Consider the following 25,164-nt stretch of genomic DNA (forward strand, 5'->3'; position numbering starts at 1 on the left):
GTCCTGACATTGTACCCTTTTCAACTAAAAGGCTTGGGAGACAGCAATTCCCTGGTTCACTCCCCATGGCAATGCCTTGACCAGAGTCAACCTGCCTGGTTTGAATGTAAACAAATGTTTGGCAGTTAACTGCTCCCTGGTGCATTCTCCATGGCAACGCCTCTACCAACCAGAATCCACGTGCCAACCAAATAGCACTCTCTTCTCGTGCAATTGATATTCTTGCGAATCTGTCCTGATGAGTGTAAGATGAAAAGCTTCAACAGCATGTCTCTTTTTTCAGCAATACTTAAACAATATTGGTCTATTATTCCTGCCAAAGTGGACCTCACATTTTCCCACATGATCCTCCATCTGCTAACTCACTTAACCTATTTATATCTTTTTATCCTTTTCACAACTTGCTTCCCTGCCCATCTTCGTATCACCAGCAAATTTTGTCAGTCCCTTCATCTGAGTCATTAATATAGATTACAACTAATTGAGGCCCCAGCACTAATCCCTGTGGCACTCCTCTAGTTACAGTTTGTCAACCTAAAAATGACCCATTTATCCTGACTCTGTTTCCTGTTAGTTAGCCCGGGCCCCTCTCTATCCATGCTAATATATCACCCCCAACAGCATGAGCTCTTATCTTGTGTAGTAACCTTTTATGTGGCACCTTATCAAATGCCTTTTTGGAAATCCAAATACACATCCACTGGTTCTCCTTATCCATCCTACTTGTTACATTCCCAAAGAACTCTAATAAATCTGTCAAACACGATTCCCCTTTCAAAATCATGTTTACTCTGCCTGACAATTTTCTAAATATCCTACCACTACCTCTTCAATAACGGATTCTAGCATTTTCCCCAATGACAGAGATGGTTAACTGGCCCACAGTTTTCTGACTCCCTCCTTTCTTGAAGTGTTACATTTGTAGTTTTTCAATCTGCTGGGTTTAGATCTTTAATTTATCTTGTCTTGTTACACATTACCAGGTCCAAAATAGCCTGTCCCCTGCTAGCTTATGGAACATATCTTAAGAAACTGTACCGACTACACTCGATGAACTCATCCTCCGGGATACCTTTGCCAATTTGATGTGAAGATTAAAGTCACACAATTATTGCAGTGGGTTTTCTTGCAAGCCCACATTACTTCTTGATATATACCCTGTCCTCTACTGTAGCTACCATCAGGGAACCTATGACCTACTCCCATCAGTGACTTTCCTTTGCTATTTCTGATCTCCACAAACTGATTCCACAACTTGATCTGAGTCAACATTAATGAGAAATTTTGTCATAATGTCATCCTTTATTAACAGAGCTATCCCACTTCCTTTTCCTTCCTCCTGTCCTTCTGAATTGTCAAATACCCGTGAATATTCAGGTCCCAGCCTTGGTCATCTTGCAACCACATCTCTAATGACCATATCACATTTATTTCTATTTGTGCCATCAATTCATCCATCTTGTTACAAGTGCAGCAAGCATTCAGGTAGAGACTTAAATTCTGTCTCTCTTAATCATTTTTGCCTAACTCTGATTTAATTTGCTGTTGGCAGTCTTATATTTGTACGCTCTGTCCATTCTTGTCACACTCTGGTTATTACCCATATCGCTACCCTGCACTAATGCCTTGTTCGCTTTTTAACTTTCCAAATTTCCCCTCATGTGAACCCTCCTCCCAAATATTTAATTTAAAGCCCTTTCTACAGCCCTAATTATATGGTCTGCCAGTACTCTGGCTCCAGCATGGTTCAGGTGAAGCCCATCCTAACAGTATAGCTCCCATTTTCCCCAGGACAGGTGCCATTTTTCTATGAATCAAAACCCATTTCTCCCACATCAATCTTTGAGCGACATTTTCAACAATCTGATCTTATCTACCCTATGCCAATTTGCCCTTGGGTCAGTTAAGTATTCCAGAGGTTACCACCTTTATGGTTCTGCTTTCTAATTCAGCCTCTAGTTGTTCATAGTCTTAGCAGAGCCTCTTTCTTAGTCTTACCTGTCAATGGTGGCCATGTGGACAACAACTGGGTCTCCCCCTTTCACTTGTAGTCCCTCTCCAGCTCAGAGCAGATAACCTTAACCCTGGCAATCGGGCAGGCAACACAAGCTTTGAGAATCATACTCTAGACCGCAGGGAAAGGTTATCAAACCCCCTAACTATACTGCCCCAGGCTACAACCACATTCCTTTGAATGGCCCCCCACATAAATACCCCCCCTTACACTGGGGGCTATGGTTAGTTTGCTCATTCTCCCTGCAGTCCCTGCTCTTGTCCATACAAGCTGCAAGAGCCTCAAACCTAAGGAACAAATGCTAGGGCTAAAACTCCACTGCTGACTTCTTGATATCCTCCCGATATCTGCCTCACTCACAGTCACACCCTCCTGAACCTGACCAAAGATCAAATTCAAGGCACCTAGCCTAAGGGGTATGATTGCCTCCTGGAATGCTCCTTGATGCATCTTCATCGAGTGTGGTGAGAATGTGGAACATGCTAACACAGGGAGCAAATAGTATATTAAGTTTACTATAGCATACTATACTAAGAGAATAGCATAGAAATTTAAGGGAAAGTTAGGCAAGCATATGAGGGAGGAGGGAATAGATTGTTATGCTGGCAGATGTATACGAACATACGAATTAGGAGCAGCAGTAGGCCAAACTTAAGTGAGGAATGATTGGAGGATGTTCGAGTGGAGCATAAACACCAGCATGGACTGGTTGGGCCATATGGCTTCTTTCTGTGCCATATATCCTATGTAAAGGATGAGGGAATATGCAAGGGAGTTAATAATAGTGTGCTAGGATCCACTACTCTATCCAACTGCTTGAGACCTGTTTAAATCCTTACATAATGTGTGAAGCTGGGGTCTAGAGATGATTTCATTGAAACTTACAGAACTCTTACAGGACATGACAAGGTAGGTGTAGGTAGGATGCTTCCCCTGACTGGTGAGTCTAGGACCAGAGGGGACAGTCTCAGAATAAGGGGGTAGGCCATTTAGGACTGAGGAAGAGGAATTTCTTTACTCAGAGGGTGAATTTTTTGAATTCTCAACCCAGAGGACAGTAGAAGCTCAATCATTGAGCATGTTCAAGGCAGAGATCGACACTAATGACATCAAGGGATATAGAGATAGTGCAGGAAAGTGGCGTTGATGTAGATGGTCAGCTATGATCTAATTGAATGGCGAAGCTCAACAGGCCAAATGACCTACTCTGGCTCCTATGTTTCCTATCCCAGTTAATGATTCAACACAATTAACTGGAATATAGTTCAGATTTGTGCAGTTTTCTTTGCCCAGATGGGTCAAAGTAATCAACTAAGCTGTCCATACAGTATAGACCAATGAGTTATCTCCAATCTGGAAGTTGCAGTGAAAAGAACAGTAACATAACCCATCAAAACACATTAAATTAAATTAAAACAAAAATTCACAGATCATTCAGCTCAGTAAAATATAATTATCTCTTCTTGAGATCTGGGTGATGCCAGTAAGTCTTTCATTTTTTTTTAACTATAGCTACCTGAAGGTGATGAGCCACCTCCTTGAATTGCTGCAGTCCATTTGTCCTTACTCCTACAAGGATGTTAGGTAGGGAATTCCAGGATTTTGACCCAATGACAAGAAGCAATTGTGATATATGCTCAGGTCAGAATAGCGAGTGTTACTGCTCTTCTCCTTCTTGACGATAGGGATAGCAGAGGAGGGGTTGCTTTACCTTCCTTCGATATATCGTAGCCACATTGCAGAAGTGTGGGTGGGGTTGGTGCCTGGTGACAAGGTTGGTGGGGGGAAACAAGTGAAATGTTCTAGCTTTGACCGCCTTGTGTGTTGGTATGGCTGCACACACACCCCATTCCAGGTGAATGTTCCATCACACTCCTAGCTTGAGTGTTGCAGATTGTGGTTAGGTATCAGGGAATTATCCACTTGCACAGTTCCAAGTCACTTACCAGAATCACTCACATTGTTACAAGAGACTAGATACTCATTGCACAGTTGGTAATGCTCTCTCTTCTGAATCACTCAAGAATCAGAACACAATCTAACCTGACAATCTAGTATTTCACTGAAGGAGCTGCTACAGTGCTAGAGATGATCTTTAGATGAAATGTTGGCATCTGGTCCTCCCTGGCTGTTCTGGTGATTTTAGCGCACACTAAAGATGCCACGACACTGCTGGAATAAGAGCAGAGTTATTCTGGCCAACATTCCTCTCCCAAGAAACACCACCAAAAACAATTAGCAGTGCATTACTGATATGTGGAAAGAAGAGTAACTCACTTCCTAAATAATTAATTGAATGAGGCACACTCTAAAGAAACACGTTAAGCACTACATTAATGTAAGCCAGCCTTAACGTCTACCCATGTGATGAATGAATACACCAGCAAATCCAGAAAGTCTTCAACTTTTTTTTAATATTTTTAAAATTTTTATAAGCACAGGATGTGCTTAACATTAGGGTTGATTAAGTCATAAAGTCACTGCTTCTCTGCATGAAGAAAAGCCTTCTATACAGCAAGGACAACTAGAGCCCATACCTCCATACACAGCTTTCAAAAAAGAGAAAATATGTACAAAATAGAACATTTTTACAAGGCTAAGGGGTGCTACAATCAAAGCAGTCAGCTACAATTTTTGTTTAATGTATATAAAAGATCAAAAAATTGATTTTTTTTTTACACTTTTCAATGACTTTTGAGATGGAAATATACAGACAGGCACAAAGCTAACAATGAACTAGCTTTCGACACCACGTGGGAAGGAACAGGTACAACTGAAGGACAGTTTGAACAATTTTCAAAATGATAGGGGACGACGTTAGAGTGGAGATGGCCACATTGTGTCTGCGGCACAAACACCAAATATCACTTCTTTAAGAAATGGGAATCTAACCCATTGTTGCTCCAACAGACTCCACCATCCCTTACGACAAGGAGTGCGCGAGTAGGTGGGCTACCAGGCTTCAACGAGGCAGGTCGACCTATAGACAGGTTCAAGTCTACAAGCAATATTCTTATGACTGTGCAAGTTGAAAACAAATTTGGGTGGGAATGGAGATTCAAGTGGGTCCTTACACACAAGCATTTCCTCTTCACTTTTTCTACTTTGCCGGCATGGGCTTGATGGCTGAGTGGCTTCCTTCTTTACAGGAATGAAACTTGAAACTATGCTACTTTGATAGCAGACTGCTTCCAACGTACTCCCAAAATTCCAGAAACAGGCATAAAAAAAACCTGCCAGAGGAACCTAGCCACAGCTCTTTAAGGACTTGAAAACAGATTGCTCTTAGAATAAAACCTGGATTATGCATCTTAAAAGCTAACAACTCCACATGATCGAAAAGCACACAACTCCAAGACTGGTAAAGTGACAAATGGCCCTGGCTGAACAAGCACTAAAAGGCTCATGAATGCAAACATTTAAGCAAAATGTAAAAGTACTTTGGATTCTCAGCTTGACTAACTGACTGGAGACACAAGTCACACAAGGGCAGAACCATAACTGGGTGAATGAACAGATGGTGTGGTATAGGCAGGGCATTAGGATGCACAGACTGACCTGAAATGTCTTAATGAAAACGAAGATGGCTGGTTTTTGGGTGCAATGAATTGCTGGACACATCATATTGTGTTAACCCTATCACGAGCACAGGAAAGTCCAAAAGGTAGGACTGTGACCATATCAATTTACTAACTGTCTGATTGCACTGATTTGGTTAGAAATCTCAGTTCTAAGTCACAAGACTCCAGGTTTGAAGGCAAATACCCCAAAAGAACTGAACAGTATGGTTTTGTGCTATCAGGCTGTTTCTTGGCAGGGTGATGCTCTGAACAGTTAAGATACATTGGGTTTTTGAGTGAATGGGAGAATCTGCTATGCTTTTTACCAAGCTGTTTGTTTCTGATGTTCCGCATTCACAGAATGCTAAGCACTGAGAAAAGAGGAACATTTGTTGAAACCTAAATATAGGTTAACACTGATCTAGATTCATTCTGTTCAAATCTTCACACAGCAGTGCTACAGAACAGAGGTAAAGTATCCAGGATTATTGATCACTTGCACATGACACAGTCACACCCACGGGCTATGTATGACAGTCACACTTAGGAAACTGTATAAAACTAAAGAACATTTAGCACTCTACAGAAAACAGAGCAGTAGTTGAGTTACTGAATGCCACTGCTCAGCCCAAATAAGACCCATCTCTGATTATGGTTTGGAAAAAATCTCACCTTTAGCAAACCACAGATCACAACAGGTTTCCCCTATTTTGCTTTGCAGTTTTGAAAACCTCAAACAGCTAACATAAATCCTCCAACATGGATCAATCTTTTCTAATCTCAACAATTAATTGAGCCTTGGTTAAATGCACATTTAAAACGTTATTACCATCATTGTGGCACTGGTCAGAGGTTGGCCCAAATTGGATGGATGGATATGCTGAGTACAGGCAGCTCACAGAGGCAAACTGTGTGACAGCCTGAATTAGGTTTTACTACAGTGAATTGCTGCATTCAGACTGCACACATTACGCTCTTCATTACCAATGCCGTGATATGAAGCACAAGTTTTCATATCCTTCCCTCCACTCCCATCCCATAATTAAAACAAAGTGATTTGCCTCAATGCACCCAACAAGCAGCTTGTGGACAAACTAGTTCCAGATGGTCGATCCCCTGCACTTGTCTCTCTCTTTCAAAGGAAGACAACATACCCTGCCGCTGTCCCTCTCTCCCCTGGCTCAATGAACATGGGAAAGAATTACACCAACCAGTCCCAATCAAGGAGCAGGGAAGACTGCCACACAGTAGCGTAGTTATCTCTGCACCAGTCTAAATGAGAAGAATGGTTGGAACTTGGGAGTTTGGCTTTTATTATTGCGTGCCACTTGCTGACCCAGAACAGGCCGTAGCCACATTCAAATAATGCTTTGCATGGGATTCATCAGCAAGGCAAGGATGAGTCATTTGTTTTGCTATCTCTTTTTAAAGAACAATCTAATCCCGAAGAGTAGCGCTTAAAATACACCAAGCGATGGGCGGAGAGGATTCTTCCCTCATTGGACTGGCTTTAGAAGTGCCAAGTCCCACATTAGGCGGAAGTCGATGCTCATCTGTCATCGATATTTTGTGCCAATAGCTGTTCCTTCTTCCCAATATCACATTATAGGGGGCTGTGTTTAATGGATCTCTACTGCCAGAAAATAGAAAACAAGGTTACTGAAGTAAAGTAGCACTTAAGATAGAGCACCTCCAACCTTCATAAATTTTATCCACAAGGAAAGTTCAAAAAGATCAGAGTGTATAATTCTGCAAAGCTCGAGTCTCCTCCATTCACGCTAGCTCCCAGAAAATATCAACAATTCCACCACAGAATTGGTGGTGTTAGTGAAAATTCAAATCCCATCCCTCAAAATTAATAACGCCTGCAGGTCAGGAAGGTGAGTGAAGAATGAGGTGGAAAATGCATGAAGTGAGATGAAAACAGCAGCTTGTTTTGGGGGAGCTATTATGAAAGGTCTTCATCCAAACCAACTGGCCTCTTCTCATTCAGGTGCTCTCTGGCCTGCTGTGTACTTCCTGTACTTCTATACTCTTTCCCTTCTAGGGTATTACTTTTACAGTACAGTCATTGTGCAGGAATACTGTTCTCAGCTTTTAAAATATAATTTTAAACATCTCCCAAGTTGGTCCTAGTTTTGTATGCAAGTGCAATTAAAGCCCCCTGTGTTCCTGCAATGTAGCACCTCTTTAACTCAATATCCTGATCAAGTGCTGAAGTAACTGCCTGAAGGTTCAAACAGAATGAACTATATATGGAGAAAATTAAATCTTTGATTATTTCAGCATGGAATCCACTGCTCAACACAACTTACTGCCAGTATTTCAGATGGGAATAAATGTAAATGTGCATGCCTGGCTGAGGGTTTTGCCTGTGTTCTCTTTGCACACCATTTGCAGTGACAGCATGAGCACTAACCCAAATCTGCCCCCACCTTCACACGGCTCCCTTCAAGACGACCGCACAGCTGTCACCTCATTTAACACCGAGCTGATTAAAGAGGAAGGTTTATTTGTGATGATAGAAATGGAATGCTATCTGCACATTTATTGCCGATTCAGCCTTGCTCCCACAGGCACCCAAGGCAGACATAACACCTTAACTCCATTGGGATTTGACCACAAGTCTTTCAAGATGCCAACGCTGAACTAAACATCTGATTCCAGGCTGCCACTTTGCAGCAGTTTCAACGCAAAATGCAGAAACCAGTAAGGAACCGTGAGTTGCAGGGATCCAATTGTCCAAATTATTCACAACTATACAACAATCTTCTTCCCCCTTTGAAAACAGTTAGCTCAGGAAGTGCTCATGACCATGACATTGAGCAGCTCACCAAATCTAGAATAAATTCAATTCAAACCTCCATATTGTTTGTTTCAATTTAATCCCCAGGATAGAGCTGCTGGCCAAGGTACACTTTGGTTGCTGCTTCCTCCAAAGCTCATTAAAGTAGGAAGTGATGCAGTTTTCTTAAGAGTGAAACATTTGATCATCTTAGCCGCCGACAAGAAAATGGCAAAACAGGAACAAAAAACGATGATGAAATAGGACTGCTTTTAAACATTGTCTGTGTGCTCCACTGTTGATTTAAGAGATCGATAATCACTACACGCAACCAAATGAAGTTAGCAACTTTGTTTACAGGTCTACTGATATAGCCAAATACCCAAAATATCAGTCAATCCAGCTTTTACCCTAGAATCTAACTTAACCAAACTAACCTCTTCATCGTGATAACTGTGGCCGGTGACAAAAAGTTTAATCTAAGAAAGCTATCTAAAATGGACTCTAAATTCACTAAAAACTGTGAATTTTGTTTGAGCGATGTTTGAATATCAAACGTCAAGAACAAAGTGTAGTTGCCACTAAATGTTGTTTATCTGTGTGTAAGTCGCAGAGGTACAGAATGTCTCTGTTTGTCATTGTGCTGAACTGAGGACAGTGCACCACTCTCTGCCTCCTTGCTTCCTCTGTTGCTTCCAGATGATCGGCGACTGTTTCTGGTCTGTCTATGGCTGGTTTCAGCTCGACTCTCACGTTCAGTCCCAGGATCACACACCAGTGGAAATGCTCGCTTCTCCCATGGTTGAACGGTCTGGAATAAATCAGAGACGCCAATTAGACACAACACAGTATTCCACCATTATGCATGCTCAACAAGATAGTCCAACTGCCTTTCACCTCTGTCCACCCTGGACTAACGGGAAAGCGCTTTATTTTTTCTTTCAGCACCCTGTGTAAAATATGCCACATACAAAGGTTTAAGCCATGACATAAATCATGAAATGAACTTGGGCACAGGTAGTACAGTTCAGACTGCAAAATTCACTCAAAGGCCATAGAATGGCAAATGTTTGAAATGGCACAAAGTTGTTTTCTTTACTCTTTCATGGGATGTGGGCACCACAGATAAAATCAGCATTTGTTGCCAATCCCTAATTGCCCTTGAACGGAGTGGTTTGCGAGGCCATTTCAGAGGGCAGTTAAAAGTCAACCACAGTGCTGTTGGTCTGGAGTCACATGTAGGCCAGACCAGGTAAGGACAGCAGATTTCCTTCCCTAAAGGGCACGAGTGAACTAGATGGGCTTTTACAACAATTGACAAAGGTTTCATGGTCACCATTACAGAAACGAGCTTTATATTCCAGATTTTTTTTAACTGAATTTAAATTCCACCAGCTGCCATGGTGGGATTTGAACCCATGTCCCCAAAGCATTAGCCTGGATTACTAATCCAGTGACATTGCCACTATGCCAACTCCCGAGTGAAAATGGCAGTGTAGAGGGAGCTTTACTTTGTATCTAACCCGTGCTGTTTGTGCCTCTTGGAGTGTTTGATGAAACTGCATTTGGGAAGTTTTACTCTATCTTTCCCATGTTGAACCTGCTCTGGCACTGTTAGATGCTGTTGCACAGTCTCACTTGAAAAGCTGAGGGGAGTTCAGGTGATTCACTGAGCAGCATTAAGAGCATTGTTTTTGGAAGCCTTTGGGTACTCCAATGTGAGATGCTGTGGGTAGCTCCGCAGCAAACTGAGTAAAATAGTCATGACAGCAGGAATGCGGACACCACTCTGATACCAAACATAATGCCATCAAAATTAACCGACATAAGCTCTCAGTGTAAGCTCTCTGGAAAGAAGTTTGCATTTATCCTGGCTCAGAAGTGAGATTGGATGGGCTTAGGGATCCTTCCTGCTCCCAATGATTGCCTTGGTTAGCCTAACAGACAGAAGGAAAGACCACATTCAAACATCTCACCGTACATAGATTGCCACAACATGGCACTTATCCAGTATTTGGATGCATTATACAGCTCTACCCATTGACACAGAAGAGGCTCCCTTGCTATAATAATTCAACTTACATCAGCTTTCAGTACAATATTACCGCATAGGAATCAGCCATTCAGCCCACTGTACCTATGGAAGGGAGTTCATTTGACTGCTCCATTTCAAAGGTGAATTTGAACGCAGAGTGGAGCCCATTAAGACATTTAAGGAAATTATTACAGGCAGCTGCAGATTTAACTATAGCGAACGTATCATCCACCTATCGGAAATATGTGCGGGGTAGGAGGTTAGGTGTCATTCCATCAGACACATTTCTCATGGAACCCAACAAAGACATTTGCGAGACTTGGGCCGAGAGTGTACCCCATGGAAACACCATATTTTAGGCATACATGGTGTCATTAAAATTGAACTCAAATGCGTGAGTTGGCAAGTTCCTAAGTTCAGTCAATACTGATTCATGCAATGATGGCGGGTCCAGTTCACCAAGATATAGTGCGGCAGCGCACAAATCTATGGCTTTCTTGAGTGGAACATTGGTGAATAGGCTAGCAATGTCAAATGAACACAGACACAGCATAGCTATCGATATGAAAGTCCTGTATGACAACACCTTTCATTATTGTGACAATACTTACTGAGACCCTCTTTAGCTACTAGTTTTTACTTTAAAAGTAGCTTTTTGAGCTTCTTCACAACTATAAAGTCTCATTCCTGATATCATTCTAAGCAGTTTTCACTGCCTCCTTTACATGGCTGTAACACTCTTGCAATGATGAGATGTCCAGAACTGCACATAGTACTTGAACTATGGTCAAACCACTTTTTTGTACAAATTCAACATTGCTTCCCTGTTTTTCCCAACTCTGGCTCAGTGGTAGCAGTTTCGCACCAGTCAGAAAGTTGTGGATTCACATCACAATCTGGAATTTTAAGCACATAATTTGGCTTATACTTCAGTGCAGCACTGAGAGAGTGCTGCATTGTCGAAAGTGCTGTCATTCAGATGAGATGTTAAACTGAGGCTCCATTGCCCTCTTAAGTCAGCTTAAGAGATCCTTTGCACCATCTGAAGGGCAGCAGGAATGTTTTCCTTGGTATCCTGACCAATATTCAGAGAACTGTAGGGCACTCAAGGAGGCCATTTGGTCCATCATGCCTGTGCCAGCTCTTTGAAAGAGCTATCCAATTAGTCCTGAAGACCAACATCACAAATAAATTATTTGGTCATTTCCCTCACTGCTGTTCATGGGACACTGTTTGGAAATTGGCTATGTGAAAAACAATATATTAAAACTCAAACTCTACCTGTCTTTTATATTCAATACCACTGTGTACAAAACCCAGGATACCATTTATTTTTATGGCATTTCCCATCTGTGCTCCCACATGAAAAAGGTCTGTTCTCAATTTCTCTGATATGAAGAATCTTATCTTTTCATTTTGCTGTTCTATTTTTCAAAATGCACCTATCTGCCCACTCTGCTAACTTAAACCCTGATGCATTCTACCTCAGTTTGCCTTCCCTCTTACTTAGGATTAGCAGCAAATTTCAATCTCATTCTCCTTCTGTCTGCGGAAACCAAAAGAAGCCTCAGAACTGGTTTCTAGGGTACCAGTCTATTCACATCCATCAACCTGAAGAATCCCTACTGTTTCACTTTGTCAACCATGTGGGGACCACGTGGCTAATGTTTTACAATCTCTGGCACAGCACTTATCAAATGTCATTTGAAAATTTACATGTTCAACATGAATTGTATTCATTTTGTCCATGGATTGTAATTTCTGCAAAAATACAAATTAGGCAAGGACGATGTGTCCTTCACAATCAATGCCCACAGCCCTTGAATGATCCAAGTCAAAGGATGCCCAATTGCTTTGTAATTTTCTGGCTTAACTTGCTCTCCCTTCTTAAACAAGTATTAACATCTATCACCCTGTCCTTATGCTGAATTACTGTTCCATCTTGCCCTGGTGACCTTGGGACAATAAAGAGTCTGCCATGAATGAGTGCACAATCACTTTGATGTCAAACAACAGGTCAGTTAGATTTTCAAGACAGTGAGACAGTGACAGTTACTCCTGGTTTGACAGTTACTCCTGGTTTGACTGCTCATTCTCACCTGTTCTTCGTGACCGATATCTGGAGTTGAACAGCGTGTATCCTCATTTGAAACCCGTCCAGCACTTTCTCGAGAAAGAGAAGAATAAAACGTGTCTGGGCTGACCGGAGGTGCAGAAGGGCTGCACGGTGAAGGTGTGAGGGGTAAATCTCCAAGACTATGGAAGCTGACGTCAGGGGAAGCAGGTTGAGGGGTCGAAGGATTTGTGTTACCGGGCTGAGGGGTGGAATGTTCATCTGTTGATTTGTAAGATCTGTGGTTTGGGAAATAAAAAAATCTCATTACATCACAGTCACTCCATCCACAAGAAAGATCCCTGACTCTGACAGCCAAGGGATGAGTGCGAAGTCCAGGCATTCAATTGTGCAACATTACTAAAAATACTACAGGTTCGGAAAAAATATAGAAAATAGCTTGAAAATAAAACAGCAGTTATAAAAAATAAGGGTTGTGATAAGTGTGTGAGAACAACATCAGGACATGGTCTATTTCCCGACTGAAAGCTTGATACACCAATGCAAGTAGCACAATTAGTAAAACAAGAAGCATAAATTCAATTGAAAAGGTGTGACATAGTGGCTATCACTGAGGTCTGGCTACAAGCTGGGCATGATTAAATACTCCAGGTTATTAAGGTGCCAAGGAAAATGGACAAAGAGTAGCAGCAATACTGGCAAGGGACACTTTTAAAGCATTAGAGAGAATGAGAGTATGGGTGAGCAGGCAATAGATATGCTGTGGGGAGAACTGAGGGATAGAAAAGAATACAAGACTTTGGTAAAAATTGACTGGAGTCCTCCAGGTAACTGATAAAGTAGCAGGATGCATAAATGCAGAGATCAGAGAAGCTTGTCGCGAAAGCAGCAGTTATAATGGGAGACTTCAGTTAGCACATAGGCTGGCAGGGGAGCGAAACAACGCGAGTTCCAAAGGCAGCAAATTTCTTGTGTATACGGAGCACTGTTCTGGAATATGTTCCTGAACCAAGGGAACAGGACATCTTGGGTTTGGTACTGAATTTGTCAATAATCGAATAGCAAGGGAGCAACTAGCTAACAATGTCCACAATGATTGAGTTCGACATTAGGTTTGAGAAGAAGTATGAGTCAAGAACCAAAGTTTTAAATTTACTGATTTAAATTTATTAAGATTGCTTCCAGAGGGACGAGTCAGAAAATGACCATAATAGACTAAAGAAAACTATAAACGGATAAAACTACAGGTGAACAGAAGGCAATGATCAAAAAACAAGATTCATGTATACCTTAAGAGGACAAAAGCTGTACTTCTGTAATTGAACAACCTTGGTCAATAAGGGAAGTGAGAGATAGTATCAAACTAAAAATCCTTAACTTAAGCAGAGAACAGTAGAAATCCTGCAGAATGGGCAAGATATAAAAAGAGCAAGAGGATACAAAAAAAAAATCAGTATCAGACAGAATAGCACAAGAGACTATTTAGCCCATCAGATCAATGCAGGTTCTTTTGGCGAGCAATTCATTTGATCTAGCTCCTTTCTCAAATATTTATCCAATGCTCCTTTGGAGGTTCCAAGTGCACTGCAAATCCTAACCATCCATTGCATAAAAACATTTTCCTCTTATGTCACCTCTGGTCCTTCTTGCCAATCACCTTAAATCTGTACCTTCTGATTTTCAATGCTTCAACCATTGGAAATAATTCCTCTTTAATCAATCTATCCAAATCCTTCAAGATTTTGAATTCCTCCTATTAACCTTCTCTACTAAGGAGAATAACCCAAATTTCTCCAATCTATCCACATAACTGTAATTTCGCTTTTTTGGAACCATTCTAGCCACTCCCTTCCGTATCCTCCCCAAAGTCTTCACATCGTTACTTAAGTCAGATGCCCAGAATTGGGGACACTGCTCCAGCTAGTGTTTTATTTAGGTTCAGCACAACATCCTGGCTTTTGAACTCTATGCTTCTTTTTATAAAGCCCAGGTTTTCATATGTTTTATTAACTGCTTTGTTTAACCTGTCCTGCCACCTTCACAGATTGTGCACCCAAGTTCTCTCTTTTCTCACATCCCCTTTAAAATTTAGCATGTATTGCATCTCCTAATTTCTTCTATCAAAACGATCACCTCACTTGAAGTTCATCAACCATGTGCCCGTACATTCCACCAGCCTATGTCTTATTGAAGTTTATTACTACCCTCCTCATTGTTTATTAAACCCAAGTCTTATGTCATCAGCAAATTTAAAATTATGCTCTGTCCCCAAAACTCATTAATACATTGCTATCAATCAAAAACAGCATGGCCATGATACAGAATATTGAGGAACTCACCTCCCTCTAGTTCAAAAACAGCCATATACCACAGTTCTTTGTTTTCTATCACTTATCCAAGCTTTGCATCCATGTTGCTACTGCCACTTTACAGTTTTGCTAACAAGCTAGTGTTGTACTTAATAAAATGTCTTTCCGAAGTTCTTATATACATCAACAGCACTGCCCTCATCCACCCTCCCTGGTAACACAAAAAACTCTTAACAAGTTAGCTCAACACAATTTGCCCTCAACATATCTGTACTGTCTCCCCTTTATTTGTCCATATTAGTCCAAGTTAGTTAATTTTCTCATGCATTATTGCTTCTGAAGACGACTCCTCTGCTGATGTTAAGTTGACTGGCCTGTAATTGTCATGTTTATCCTTCTCCACTCTTTTGAACAAGGGTGTAATCCTCTAGTCCTCTGGCCCATCCTTGCATTTGAGGAGGATTGGAAGATTATGGCCAGTGTCTCCTTGACTTCTATCCTTACTTTCCTAAGTGTCTTAGAATGTATCTGATCCGAACTGGGTGACTTATCTAATTTAAGTACCACAATGTTTCCCACTACCTCCTCTTTGCCCAGTTTTCTCTCATCTAGTAAATTTACCATAGCTTTTTGTCATTCATTCATGGGATGCGGGCGTTGCTGGCCAGCATTTATTTAAGAGTCAACCACATTGCTGTGGGTCTGGAGTCACGTCACAAGGGCATTATTGAACCAGATGGGTTTTTACAACAATCGACAATGGTTTCATGGTCATCATTAGACTTTTAATTCCAGATTTTTATTGAATTCAAATTCCACCATCTGCCGTGGCGGGATTCAAAGCTTTACCCTGGATCTCTGGGTTATTAGCCCAGCGACAATACCACTACTCCATAGTCCTTCCATGTTAAACACAGAAGCAAAGTGCTCATTTAGTGCTTCAGCCATGGGTCTTCTGCCTCCGCCAATGCATCTCCATTTTGCTGCTTACTCAGCCCCACCACTCCTGAAAACTCTTACTTTAAATACATTAAGACAAGACCCTTGGATTACCTTTTATGTCAGGCACTAATCTATTATCAATCTTTTCAAATCCCTTATTTCCTTTTTCATTGTCTTCTTGCTTTCAACCTGATTCTTCCATATATTAAGCAGCTGACATCTGTCATTCGCAACCCCCCTTTTCTATTCCATCCAACTCTAACTTCTTCATCACTCAGGAAGCTTTGGCTTTGGCTGCCCTCCCTTTCCCTCTTGTGGAACAAGGTATATAAGTCGGATATATTCCCATTGAGCAGAGCTTAGTATTTACAACTGTGAACTTCGAAACCTCTTGTACGTACACAGTACCCGAGGTATCACTTCTTTAAAGGCTGCCTGTTGGTTTATTACATTCCTGCCTGCCAGTCTCTGTGATTTAAATTTAGCTGTGCCATATCCTGCCACAATTTGTTAAAAGTAATCTTCCTCCAAGTTCAGCATTTTTACTCCATATTGGACCAGGCCCATCTCCACAGCTTATCTAAACCTTTTGAAACTATGATAATTTTGGTTCAGAAAGTGTTCCCCATCTGTGATAGGCCCGTCAACTGTGGTTCAGTTGGTAGGACTCTTGTCTGTTTCAGAAAGTTGTGGGTTTGACCTCAACCCTCCTCCTACCTGTCATTGGTTCAATTTGGGCGACAACTTCTGGAGAGCTGGACACAGTGCTTGGAGACAGAGCTGGGTGAATTGAAATCTGAGTGGAAGCTGAGAACTTAGTGTTCGTGGGGGCATAGTGGGGAAGGGGAGGACAATTTCCCACAATGAACTCAAAAATGAGCTGCAGGACCCATGGATTCTAAGTAACTAGATATCTAATACTTAGATTCTCTGTTTAGTATCTCAGTGATTCTTGGTTAAATTGAGTAAATGATTTAGTCTTTGGCTAGTTGGCTTTGAGTGAGCAGTAACATAGTTCAGACCCAGTTAAGAACAAATGTATAAACAATGATCTTGCATCCAAGAAGTTTAAGCTTTTAATTAGAATGGCATGATAACTGCTTGTGGTGCCTCCAATTCCTGAACTATTTGGGAATTTCAAAGCACTTCAGATCTGAGCCTGGGGGCAGCTGGATTCAATGCAGGAATATGGGTAGTTCAGTGCTCCCTGGGTTACAGATTCCAGGTGATGGTCAACTTAGAGCCAGATAAAAGTTCAGAACAGCAAGTTGACAGCCACCTGGGAGGGTAGGAAGAGTCAGGAATCCTCCAGGAGTGCATCACTCTCAAACCAACATTCAGCATCAGAGTTCAAAATACACAGGGAGGGGGGTTAATTTGTGCTTGAAAGCCCCCAAAAAGCCCTGGGAAATTTGATCATGGGGATGACTAATGAGAGAAAAGTTGCCCCCATATGTGGCAGGGGCAACATCTTTGAAAAGCTGCTCCTCCAATCTGCTGATAGGCTCAACAGCATCGCTCTAGTGAGCCTCTCAGCAGCAAACACGGGAGAGAAACAGCCTGCAATTGGAGGAGCAGAAAACAGTGGGAAGGTGAGTGGCAGTGCATGATGCAGACAGGATGAATAACAGGTCAGATCCTGACCATAGTAAACTGAAACTCAGTCACCCTCGCCCTGGGGATACCCACATTGAACTCAAAGCCACTGCTATCAGGCAGACCAAGGGAGAGAATGGTAGCCAGACTCTCCCGACCTCCTCACCCAGTTGCTGATCCCTGGCCTCCTGGTGACTGCATTGAGCTGGTCAGCTCCACGACCAGCCACAACTTCCTGGTGGTCCCAGAAGCACAAACAGTAGCATCAAGTGACCCAGTGGTGGCAGCATTCCAGCCAAGAGGAAATGATGATGGGGTCCAAGTGTGAGAGCCAGAGTGGTGGCGGTGAGACACTGAGCAAGTGGGGCTGGGGGCAAGAACGTGCGAGGGTGGGAGCCGGGCTCCGAGGGTTGGGAAATGGGTTTGCTGAGTGAGTGGGGAAAGGAGGTAGGAAGGGGAGTAGCTTACATCCTCACACTGCTGCTGACTAAAAAACCTTTTAGGTTTTTGGCCCTTTTTAAAAGCTGCTGTTATGTTATATTGGCTCAGTGAATTGACATCCCCTTTTAACTTTCCAAAATGATTCTTAATCACTTTATCTATTTGTTTGGTCATGGTGCAATATTGTAATTAATGGCTGAACAAGAGCCTTTTCCAACAGTGGGTTCACTAGCACTCTGAAAAAAGTTAGTCGATTTTTCTGAGGAATCTTTTTGTGTCTAACGCAGTGAAGAGGACAGTAATTGCCTGGTTAAAATCTTCCAACTTTGTGCATATGCAATGAAAACGTAACCTCACCAGTCTGCAAAAGAAGTGAAAAAGGTAGCCCCCAAAAATCAACAAGTAGCTCTCAAGAAAAATCTTGAGAGTGTCCTCGGGCATAAAAAAAAATTGACCTTGTTCAGCACTGAGTGTTGATGAAGGTAACAGCAGCTGATTGGAGTGCAGAGCTGAGCCGAGCACAGTGAGGCAAAGGACTACATAGCAGGTACAGCTGGCAGTTTGTTATTACCAGCTACTTGCTCTTTTTGGTAGGATATATTTCTCCCGGACACACACAATCAATGTTTTAAATGTTTCCCACTGTTCTCCAGCTTTGTCAATTAAATGTTTCCAGTTCATTTTCTCTTGTTCCTTTTTATCTTGGTAAACGCCAATTTATTGCTCTTGTTTTCACCTTCCTTTATATCCTTCTTAAACTTTATCATAATCCCCGATATGTTATGATCACTATTGCCTAAATGTTTCCCTCTACTCTCCTCTTTTCTGTTCTGGTTTACTTCCCATTACTAGATCCAGCAGTGCTCTCTTTCTAGTTGTGCTTTTAACATACTGGGTAAGAAATGAGTCCTGCAGACTTTGGAAAAACTCTATACATCCTGTACTTCTTTTGCTACCTCTTCTTGTCAGTTTCTTTGGAGGCAGTTAAATTGTCCCATCAATTTCCTTTGTCTTTTACTTATTTCATATAATGGTTACATATTTTTTCTTGCCCTCCAAATTTACACTGAAGCATGGAGTGGGGACCTGGGCCATCCAGAATACTTCACGAAGGAACTTCCTAATCTCACATCGGGAGCCACTTAGAGTCCAGAATCCTGCACGGTGGGGTGGGGAGGAGACAGGCTACGTTACCTACCAATGTCCTCTGCTGATCCACAGATAATCTTCTTGCAGTGTGTTACACAGCAGCACTGTGGGAAACAAGGCTTAGATAAGGCAACTCAAAAGATCATTAGTACAAGCAAAGCATAATGCTGCAGCTTTGCCTGATCAATACCTGCTTCCGCGTCTCTGCGCACTGACTGGAGAGGCTGTCCACGTTGTCCACCTCAAACGCTCAAACTCCTCGTACTTTGCATGCCGAGATGCAAACACTGCATCAGAAAAATCCTCCATCTAAAACAGATGTAACATTTTTACATTGTTACAAATTTTCTGTTCAAATTGAGTGAACTCTGCAAAGGTTTATTTGTATTATAGTTGCAAAGCATTACCTCTTCATGGTCCTCTTCATTGAGTCTGTGATTTGCTGAATCAGGCTTTACATCCACTACACGCCAACTAGACAGGGGAGAGGGAAAAGGTTATCCTGACAAGAATTTGGCTGATCCTTGGAATTGGGAAGTGCCTAGGGCTCTCAGTCAGCATCAGAATAACCAACTAGTACTGAATATTACTGTTAACAACCCATTACCAACATATATCACACCCCTACCCCAAATACTACTCTTACAACAGCTACATTAAGGCTACTGACAATCAACATCTAGTACATGACTTACGCAAGGCAGTACTCGCTGGTACAGCTAACATTTGCTCAATGCATTACAGGACACACTCACCGATCCTTGGTATGGCAGTACATCACACTGAGCATGCAATATTACACAGCAGAACAAACTTTTAACTTGTTGAAATCAAAATTTTCTGGAGAACTGCAGACATTACAATACCTAAAAAATTGTCCATAAAGGACAGTTTTCCTGTGCACCATTTACATTTGAAGAAACTAAGGTCTCCATCACACCACGATCATAAATCTCGACCTGCTAATCACATTGATGTTATCTGAGGACTTTGAACAAACCCTGAATGCATACCTTGGTGTCAGGATCTCCTTATATTGGAGCTTCTCCACACGAGTGGTTGCAGCAACAGACATCGGGATCACAATATTGTTAATGTCAAAGGAACTTTCTCCCCTTCTCCTCCTGGCTGCCTGCTGTTTTAAGGAAAGAAATTCAAAACAATTGCAATATACCAAAGGTGCCTTGGGCTATGCAGGTATTCAACAGCACATTACCTTCTAGAACAAGGTTTCACCAAGATTTTAAGTTTGAGTTTATTTTTTCTGAAGGAAGGCTGCAGGAAAGAGGGAAGGCTAACTTATGTGCTTTACCAAGATGGGGTTTGTTAGTAGTGGGGGGTAATAGTAATAGTTTCCCACTTTTATTCTCGGCTTCCTCCACATCAGCACAAGTACTGCCAAGTTATATATACACTTGGTAAAGCTACTTTCACTTCACTGCAAGTATCTGGACAGCAATACCACTGCTATTTTGCCAAGTATTGGAAGCAAGAAATAATGTCCCATTAAGCACCAGCACCTTGAAATTAGAAGGACAATTAGCACAGAAAATTGTATCCAAAATTCCCTACAACAGCATCCTTGCGATCTCAGAGACCAGTAAAAACTGGACTGACAAAACCCAAAACCCTATTCATAAGGACTCTCCTCTCAGCCTGCTGGCTGCATAGGCTCATACTTGAAGCTGAACCCAGGTCCCATGACTTAGGGATATTCTTTGTTCCACTTTTTGGAATTGGGTATTGTTGGCATGGTTGACATTTATTGCCCTTCCTAATTACTGCTGAGGTGATGGTGAGCTGCAGTCTGTGTATGAGGGGGCTCCCAGTGCTGTGAGCTAAGGAGCTCCAGGATTTTGACCCAGCAATGATGAAGGAATAGGTCCAAGTCAGGATCATATCTTATTTTGACAAGAATATGGAAAGTGATGGTGCTCTCATGCAACTGTCACACTTGAAGGTTGCAGGTTTGGGAGTTGATGAAGTAGATCTTGTAGATGGCACACACTGCAGCTGCAGTATTCCAGCGGTGGAGGGGGTGAATGTTTAAGGTGGTGAATGGACTGCTAGTTTAGGGGGCTGCTTTGCCCTGGATGGTGTTGAGCTTCTTGGGTGTTCTTGGAACTACAATCATCCATACAAGTGCACAGTGTGCCATCACATATTTGCCTTGTGTCTTTTAGATGGTGAAAAGGATTTGAGGCATCACGAGATAAGTCACTTGCCACAAATATCCAGCCTCTGACATTCTCTTGTAACCACAGTATCTATGTGGTTGATCCAGTTAAATTTCTGGTCAAAGGTGACCTCCAGGATGGTCGTTGTCAGGGAAACTGATGATGGGAAAGTTACTGAACATCAAGGGGTAGCTCTCTGGTTGGAGATGGTCACTGCCTGGCATTTGAGTGGTGTTAATATTAATTGACATTTAACAGCCCAAGCCTGGATGTTGTCCAGGTCTTCCTGCACGCAGGCACAAACTGCTTCATTATCTGAAAATTGCAAATGGAACTAAACACTGTGCAATCATCAGCAAACAGCTCATTTCTGACTTTATACCAGAGGGAAGAACATTAATGAAGCAGCTGAAGATGATTGGGTCTAAGACACTGCTGAGGAACTCCTACAGCATGATCTGGGGCTAAAGTAGTTGGCCTCCAACAACCACAATCATAACCATCTTTTTAACACCAATATCACATTTATAGCTTTGTAATTCACGCCCTATGTGCAGATTAATAAAGGCAGGGGTTCCTCCCCAAGATCTCAGTGGGGTAAGACGGTGAACACATGACCTGTTCAACTCCTGTTCTGTGTTGTTAGCTGGCACAGCTGCTGACTAGCTAAGTTGATTTCAACGAACTGGGCTAGAAAGGCGGAGGGAAAGCAAAAATCAGCAATGGCTCCTATGTGACACCGATTCAGTGATTTCTGAAAAGTGTGTCTGCATGTGTGGGGCATTTAGGGACAGGACTGAGCATAGCCTTTGGATGAAGAAGTATGACAATCCTCAAACTCAGAACAAGTTTACACAAGCTGTTGCAGGTCATGATAATGTACACCCCCAACAGTCAGCATTTTCAGGGAGGAGCAAATCAATGCAAGAAAAGAGGAGTATATTGTAAATTTGAATGGACAGGCTGTCTTTCAGTTGGCTCTAGCTTTGGTAAACAGGCAACTGATTTAGCACAGAAGATTAAATTGAGATTCTAACAGGTTAGAAAAACCAAATAGGAATTTTAACTGGTAATTACAGTGGCACTGCGGGTTGGCATAATGTTCTTGCACCTGTACATAATTCCAGATAAAACAGCGACACCATGAACATGAAGTATCTGAGAAATAAAATGATTACCAAAACACATCCATTGTTTAAGTGGGAAGTGTTTTGTTTCTGGTACTGACACTCCAAACTTTCAGCACAAAGCTTCATCAAAAGATACCTGGTGTCTGAATTTGCTCTGTAATATAAACTAATTATCCACACACTTTATTTACACTGTTCAATTCCTTGCCTTGCAATTTTTCACTTATCCTGTATAAAGTATCCTCCTTACCAGCGTGGACGCCAGGCTCTGTGTGTTGGTTGTATTCTGTGCAGAGCTTTCCGATGAAGTGGACAGCTGTCGCAGCAGTGGGCTGTGAGCTGAGCTATGAGAGCTAATTGTAGAACTGTATGAACTCCCCATATCTGACAGAGCCTGTCTTGCTGCAAGAATTAAAAACAAAAATTCTGAACAATTTGGCATGTTTAAGTGCAAATGCTGCTATTATTTCAAAGCTTGATTAACATTCATGAAACAATTTACTGACACCTATTAACAGATTCTAGGGCAATGTCTCCTCAAACATAGATACAAGACAGTCAATGTGGCCATTAACAGAGCCGATCACTGGCACACCAATGCACTAAGGTAGCAGTGATCGAACTATGCCCCACCCTCACTAATCCAGCACACGAAGGCCTGCCAACTCAGACCCATTTGTTATATGCCTTACTTGCAGTTATTTTCCCATCTGCCTTTTGTGGCTTGCAATTTTGGAAAAGAGCTATTAAGTGCTGTTGCCTCACAGAACGATACAGCGCAGAAGGGTGTCATTTGGGCCACTGTTGTGTGCCAACTCTTGGTTAGAGCTATCCAATTAATCCCATTCCTCTGCTTTTCCCATTGTCCTGAAAATATTTTCTCTTCTAGTACTTAACCAAGTCTCTATTGAAAATCATTATTGACTCTGCTCCCACCACTCTTTCAGACAATGCATTCCAGGTCACAGCACACCACTTTTTTTCCTACTTTTTTCTTACTTCCATGCAGTGGAAGGAGCTGGTTGGTGAGTAACTGGTAAGCTAGTTGGGAATTAAGAAACCTATCACTCTTAGTTGAAGGTGGTACTAGCATTTAAAAAGTATAGAAAGCTGTAGTATACATAGTAATATTTCTAAGTTAATTAAGAAAGTAATTAAATTAACTAAATAACTTAATAAATTAACTAACATAAACAACAATGGCATAACAAGTGCTGTGCTGGGGCTGTGAAATGTGGGTGCGCCTGAACGCCAATGCCAACCAGGACAAACACGCCTGCAGCAAGTATTAGCAGCTAGAGGAATTCCTGATCATGATTATTGACCTGGAAGCCAAACTATATACCCTGTGCACCATGAGGGAGGGGAGAAATACCTGGATGCTTTGTGCCAGAAGATGGTCACACTTGTTAGAATAGGGTCATCTATTCTGGTCAATGGTGAGGGACAGACAGGTGTGACCGTGAACAAGGCAGGTAAAAGGACTGAGCAGACAATAGTGGAGGAGCATCAGTCTTTGCAACTGTCATATAGGTTTGAGGTGCTTGCTACTTGTGTGGACAAAAGCGAGATCTACATGGTGGATGAGCAGGCTGCCCATGGCACCATGGTACAGAAGCAGTTCAAGCAGGAGGAGCAAAAAGGAATGCAGTGGTAGTAGGAGACAGTATAGTCAGGGGGATAAGACACATTTCTCTGCAACCAAGAGCGAGAATCCAGAAGCCTGTGCTGTCTGCCTGGTGCCAGGGTTCAGGGTGTCTGCTCATGGCCGGAGAGGAACTTGCCGTGGGAGGGGGAGGACCCAGTTATCATGGTCCGTGTGGTCCAACGACATAAGTAGAACAAGGAAAGAGATTCTGCATAGAGATTATGAGCAGCCAGGCACTAAATTAAAAAGCAGAACCTCAAAGGTAATAACCTCTGGATTATTACCTGAGCCACGTGCAAATTAGTACAGGGTAAATAAAATTAGAGAGATGAATGCACGGCTCAAATATTGGTGTTGGGCCACTGGGTTCCGGTTCGTGGGCCACTGGCACCAATGCTGGTAAAGTGGGGGTTGTGCTACTGGGACAGTCTACACCTGAACCATGCTGGACCAGTGTTCCCACTTGTGGGAGAGGTGTACAGGCCGCCGAACAGTAACCACATGGTAGGACGGGGTATAAAGGAAGGAATAATGGGAGCTTGTCAGAAAGGTACAGCAATAATCATGGAGATTTTAATCTACATATAGACTGGAAAAAAAATCAGATGGGCAAAGGTAGCTTAGATGAGGAATTCATAGAATGTTTTCTGGATAGTTTTTTTTAGAACAGCATATTCTGGCGTCACCAGACAGTTGGCTATACTAGACCTAGTATTGTGCAATAAGATAGGATTAATTAATGACCTCATAGTGAAGACACCCCTAGGTAGCAGCGATCATAATATGATTGAATTTTACATTCAATTTGAGGGAGAGAAGAGTGGGTCCAAGGCTAGTACTTTAAATTTAAAAAAGGGAAATTATGAAGGCATTAAAGCAGAGCTAGCTAAAGTGAACTGACAAATGAGATTAAGGGATAGGTCGAGAGAGATGCAGTGGCAGACATTTAAGGGGATATTTCAGAATATACAGAATAGATACATTTCAATGACAAAAAAATTCCAAGACAAGGACCCACAATCCGTGGTTAACTAAAAAAGTTAAAATTGGTATCAAACTTAAAGAAAAAGCATATAACTGCATAAAAGTCTGATCAGGTCAAAAGATTGGACAGAACATGAAAAGAAGCAAAGAATAACTAAATGATAAATGAGAAAGGAAAAATTAGAGTACGAGAGAAACTTAGCTAGAAACATAAAGACAGTTAGCAAGAGTTTCTATAGATATTTAAAGAAGAGTTATCAAAGTGAAAGAGCTTCATCTTAGGGTCTTAAAAGAATTCGCTAGTGAGATAGTTGCTACGT

The 25,164-nt window shown here is 41.9% G+C and overlaps 1 protein-coding gene across 3 annotated transcripts in view; it reads right to left on the bottom strand.

Moving 5' to 3' along the window:
• Nucleotides 1-4,408: 4,408 nt before the first annotated feature.
• The window catches only part of LOC144668097 (KAT8 regulatory NSL complex subunit 1-like), a 249,087-nt gene continuing 228,331 nt past the window's right edge, over nucleotides 4,409-25,164 (bottom strand). For all 3 annotated transcript variants that reach the window (XM_078529886.1, XM_078529887.1, XM_078529888.1), the window contains 6 exons: nucleotides 22,463-22,614; nucleotides 19,919-20,040; nucleotides 19,313-19,379; nucleotides 19,096-19,214; nucleotides 12,494-12,746; nucleotides 4,409-9,170 (listed from right to left, as the gene is read on the bottom strand). In XM_078529886.1, coding sequence (XP_078386012.1) covers nucleotides 8,952-9,170; nucleotides 12,494-12,746; nucleotides 19,096-19,214; nucleotides 19,313-19,379; nucleotides 19,919-20,040; nucleotides 22,463-22,614 — 932 coding nt within the window. In that variant the 3' untranslated portion in view covers nucleotides 4,409-8,951. The remainder of the gene's footprint in view (nucleotides 9,171-12,493; nucleotides 12,747-19,095; nucleotides 19,215-19,312; nucleotides 19,380-19,918; nucleotides 20,041-22,462; nucleotides 22,615-25,164) is intronic.

The sequence above is a fragment of the Cetorhinus maximus genome, chromosome 25 (assembly GCF_964194155.1).
Source record: "Cetorhinus maximus chromosome 25, sCetMax3.hap1.1, whole genome shotgun sequence".
Classification (NCBI taxonomy): domain Eukaryota; kingdom Metazoa; phylum Chordata; class Chondrichthyes; order Lamniformes; family Cetorhinidae; genus Cetorhinus; species Cetorhinus maximus.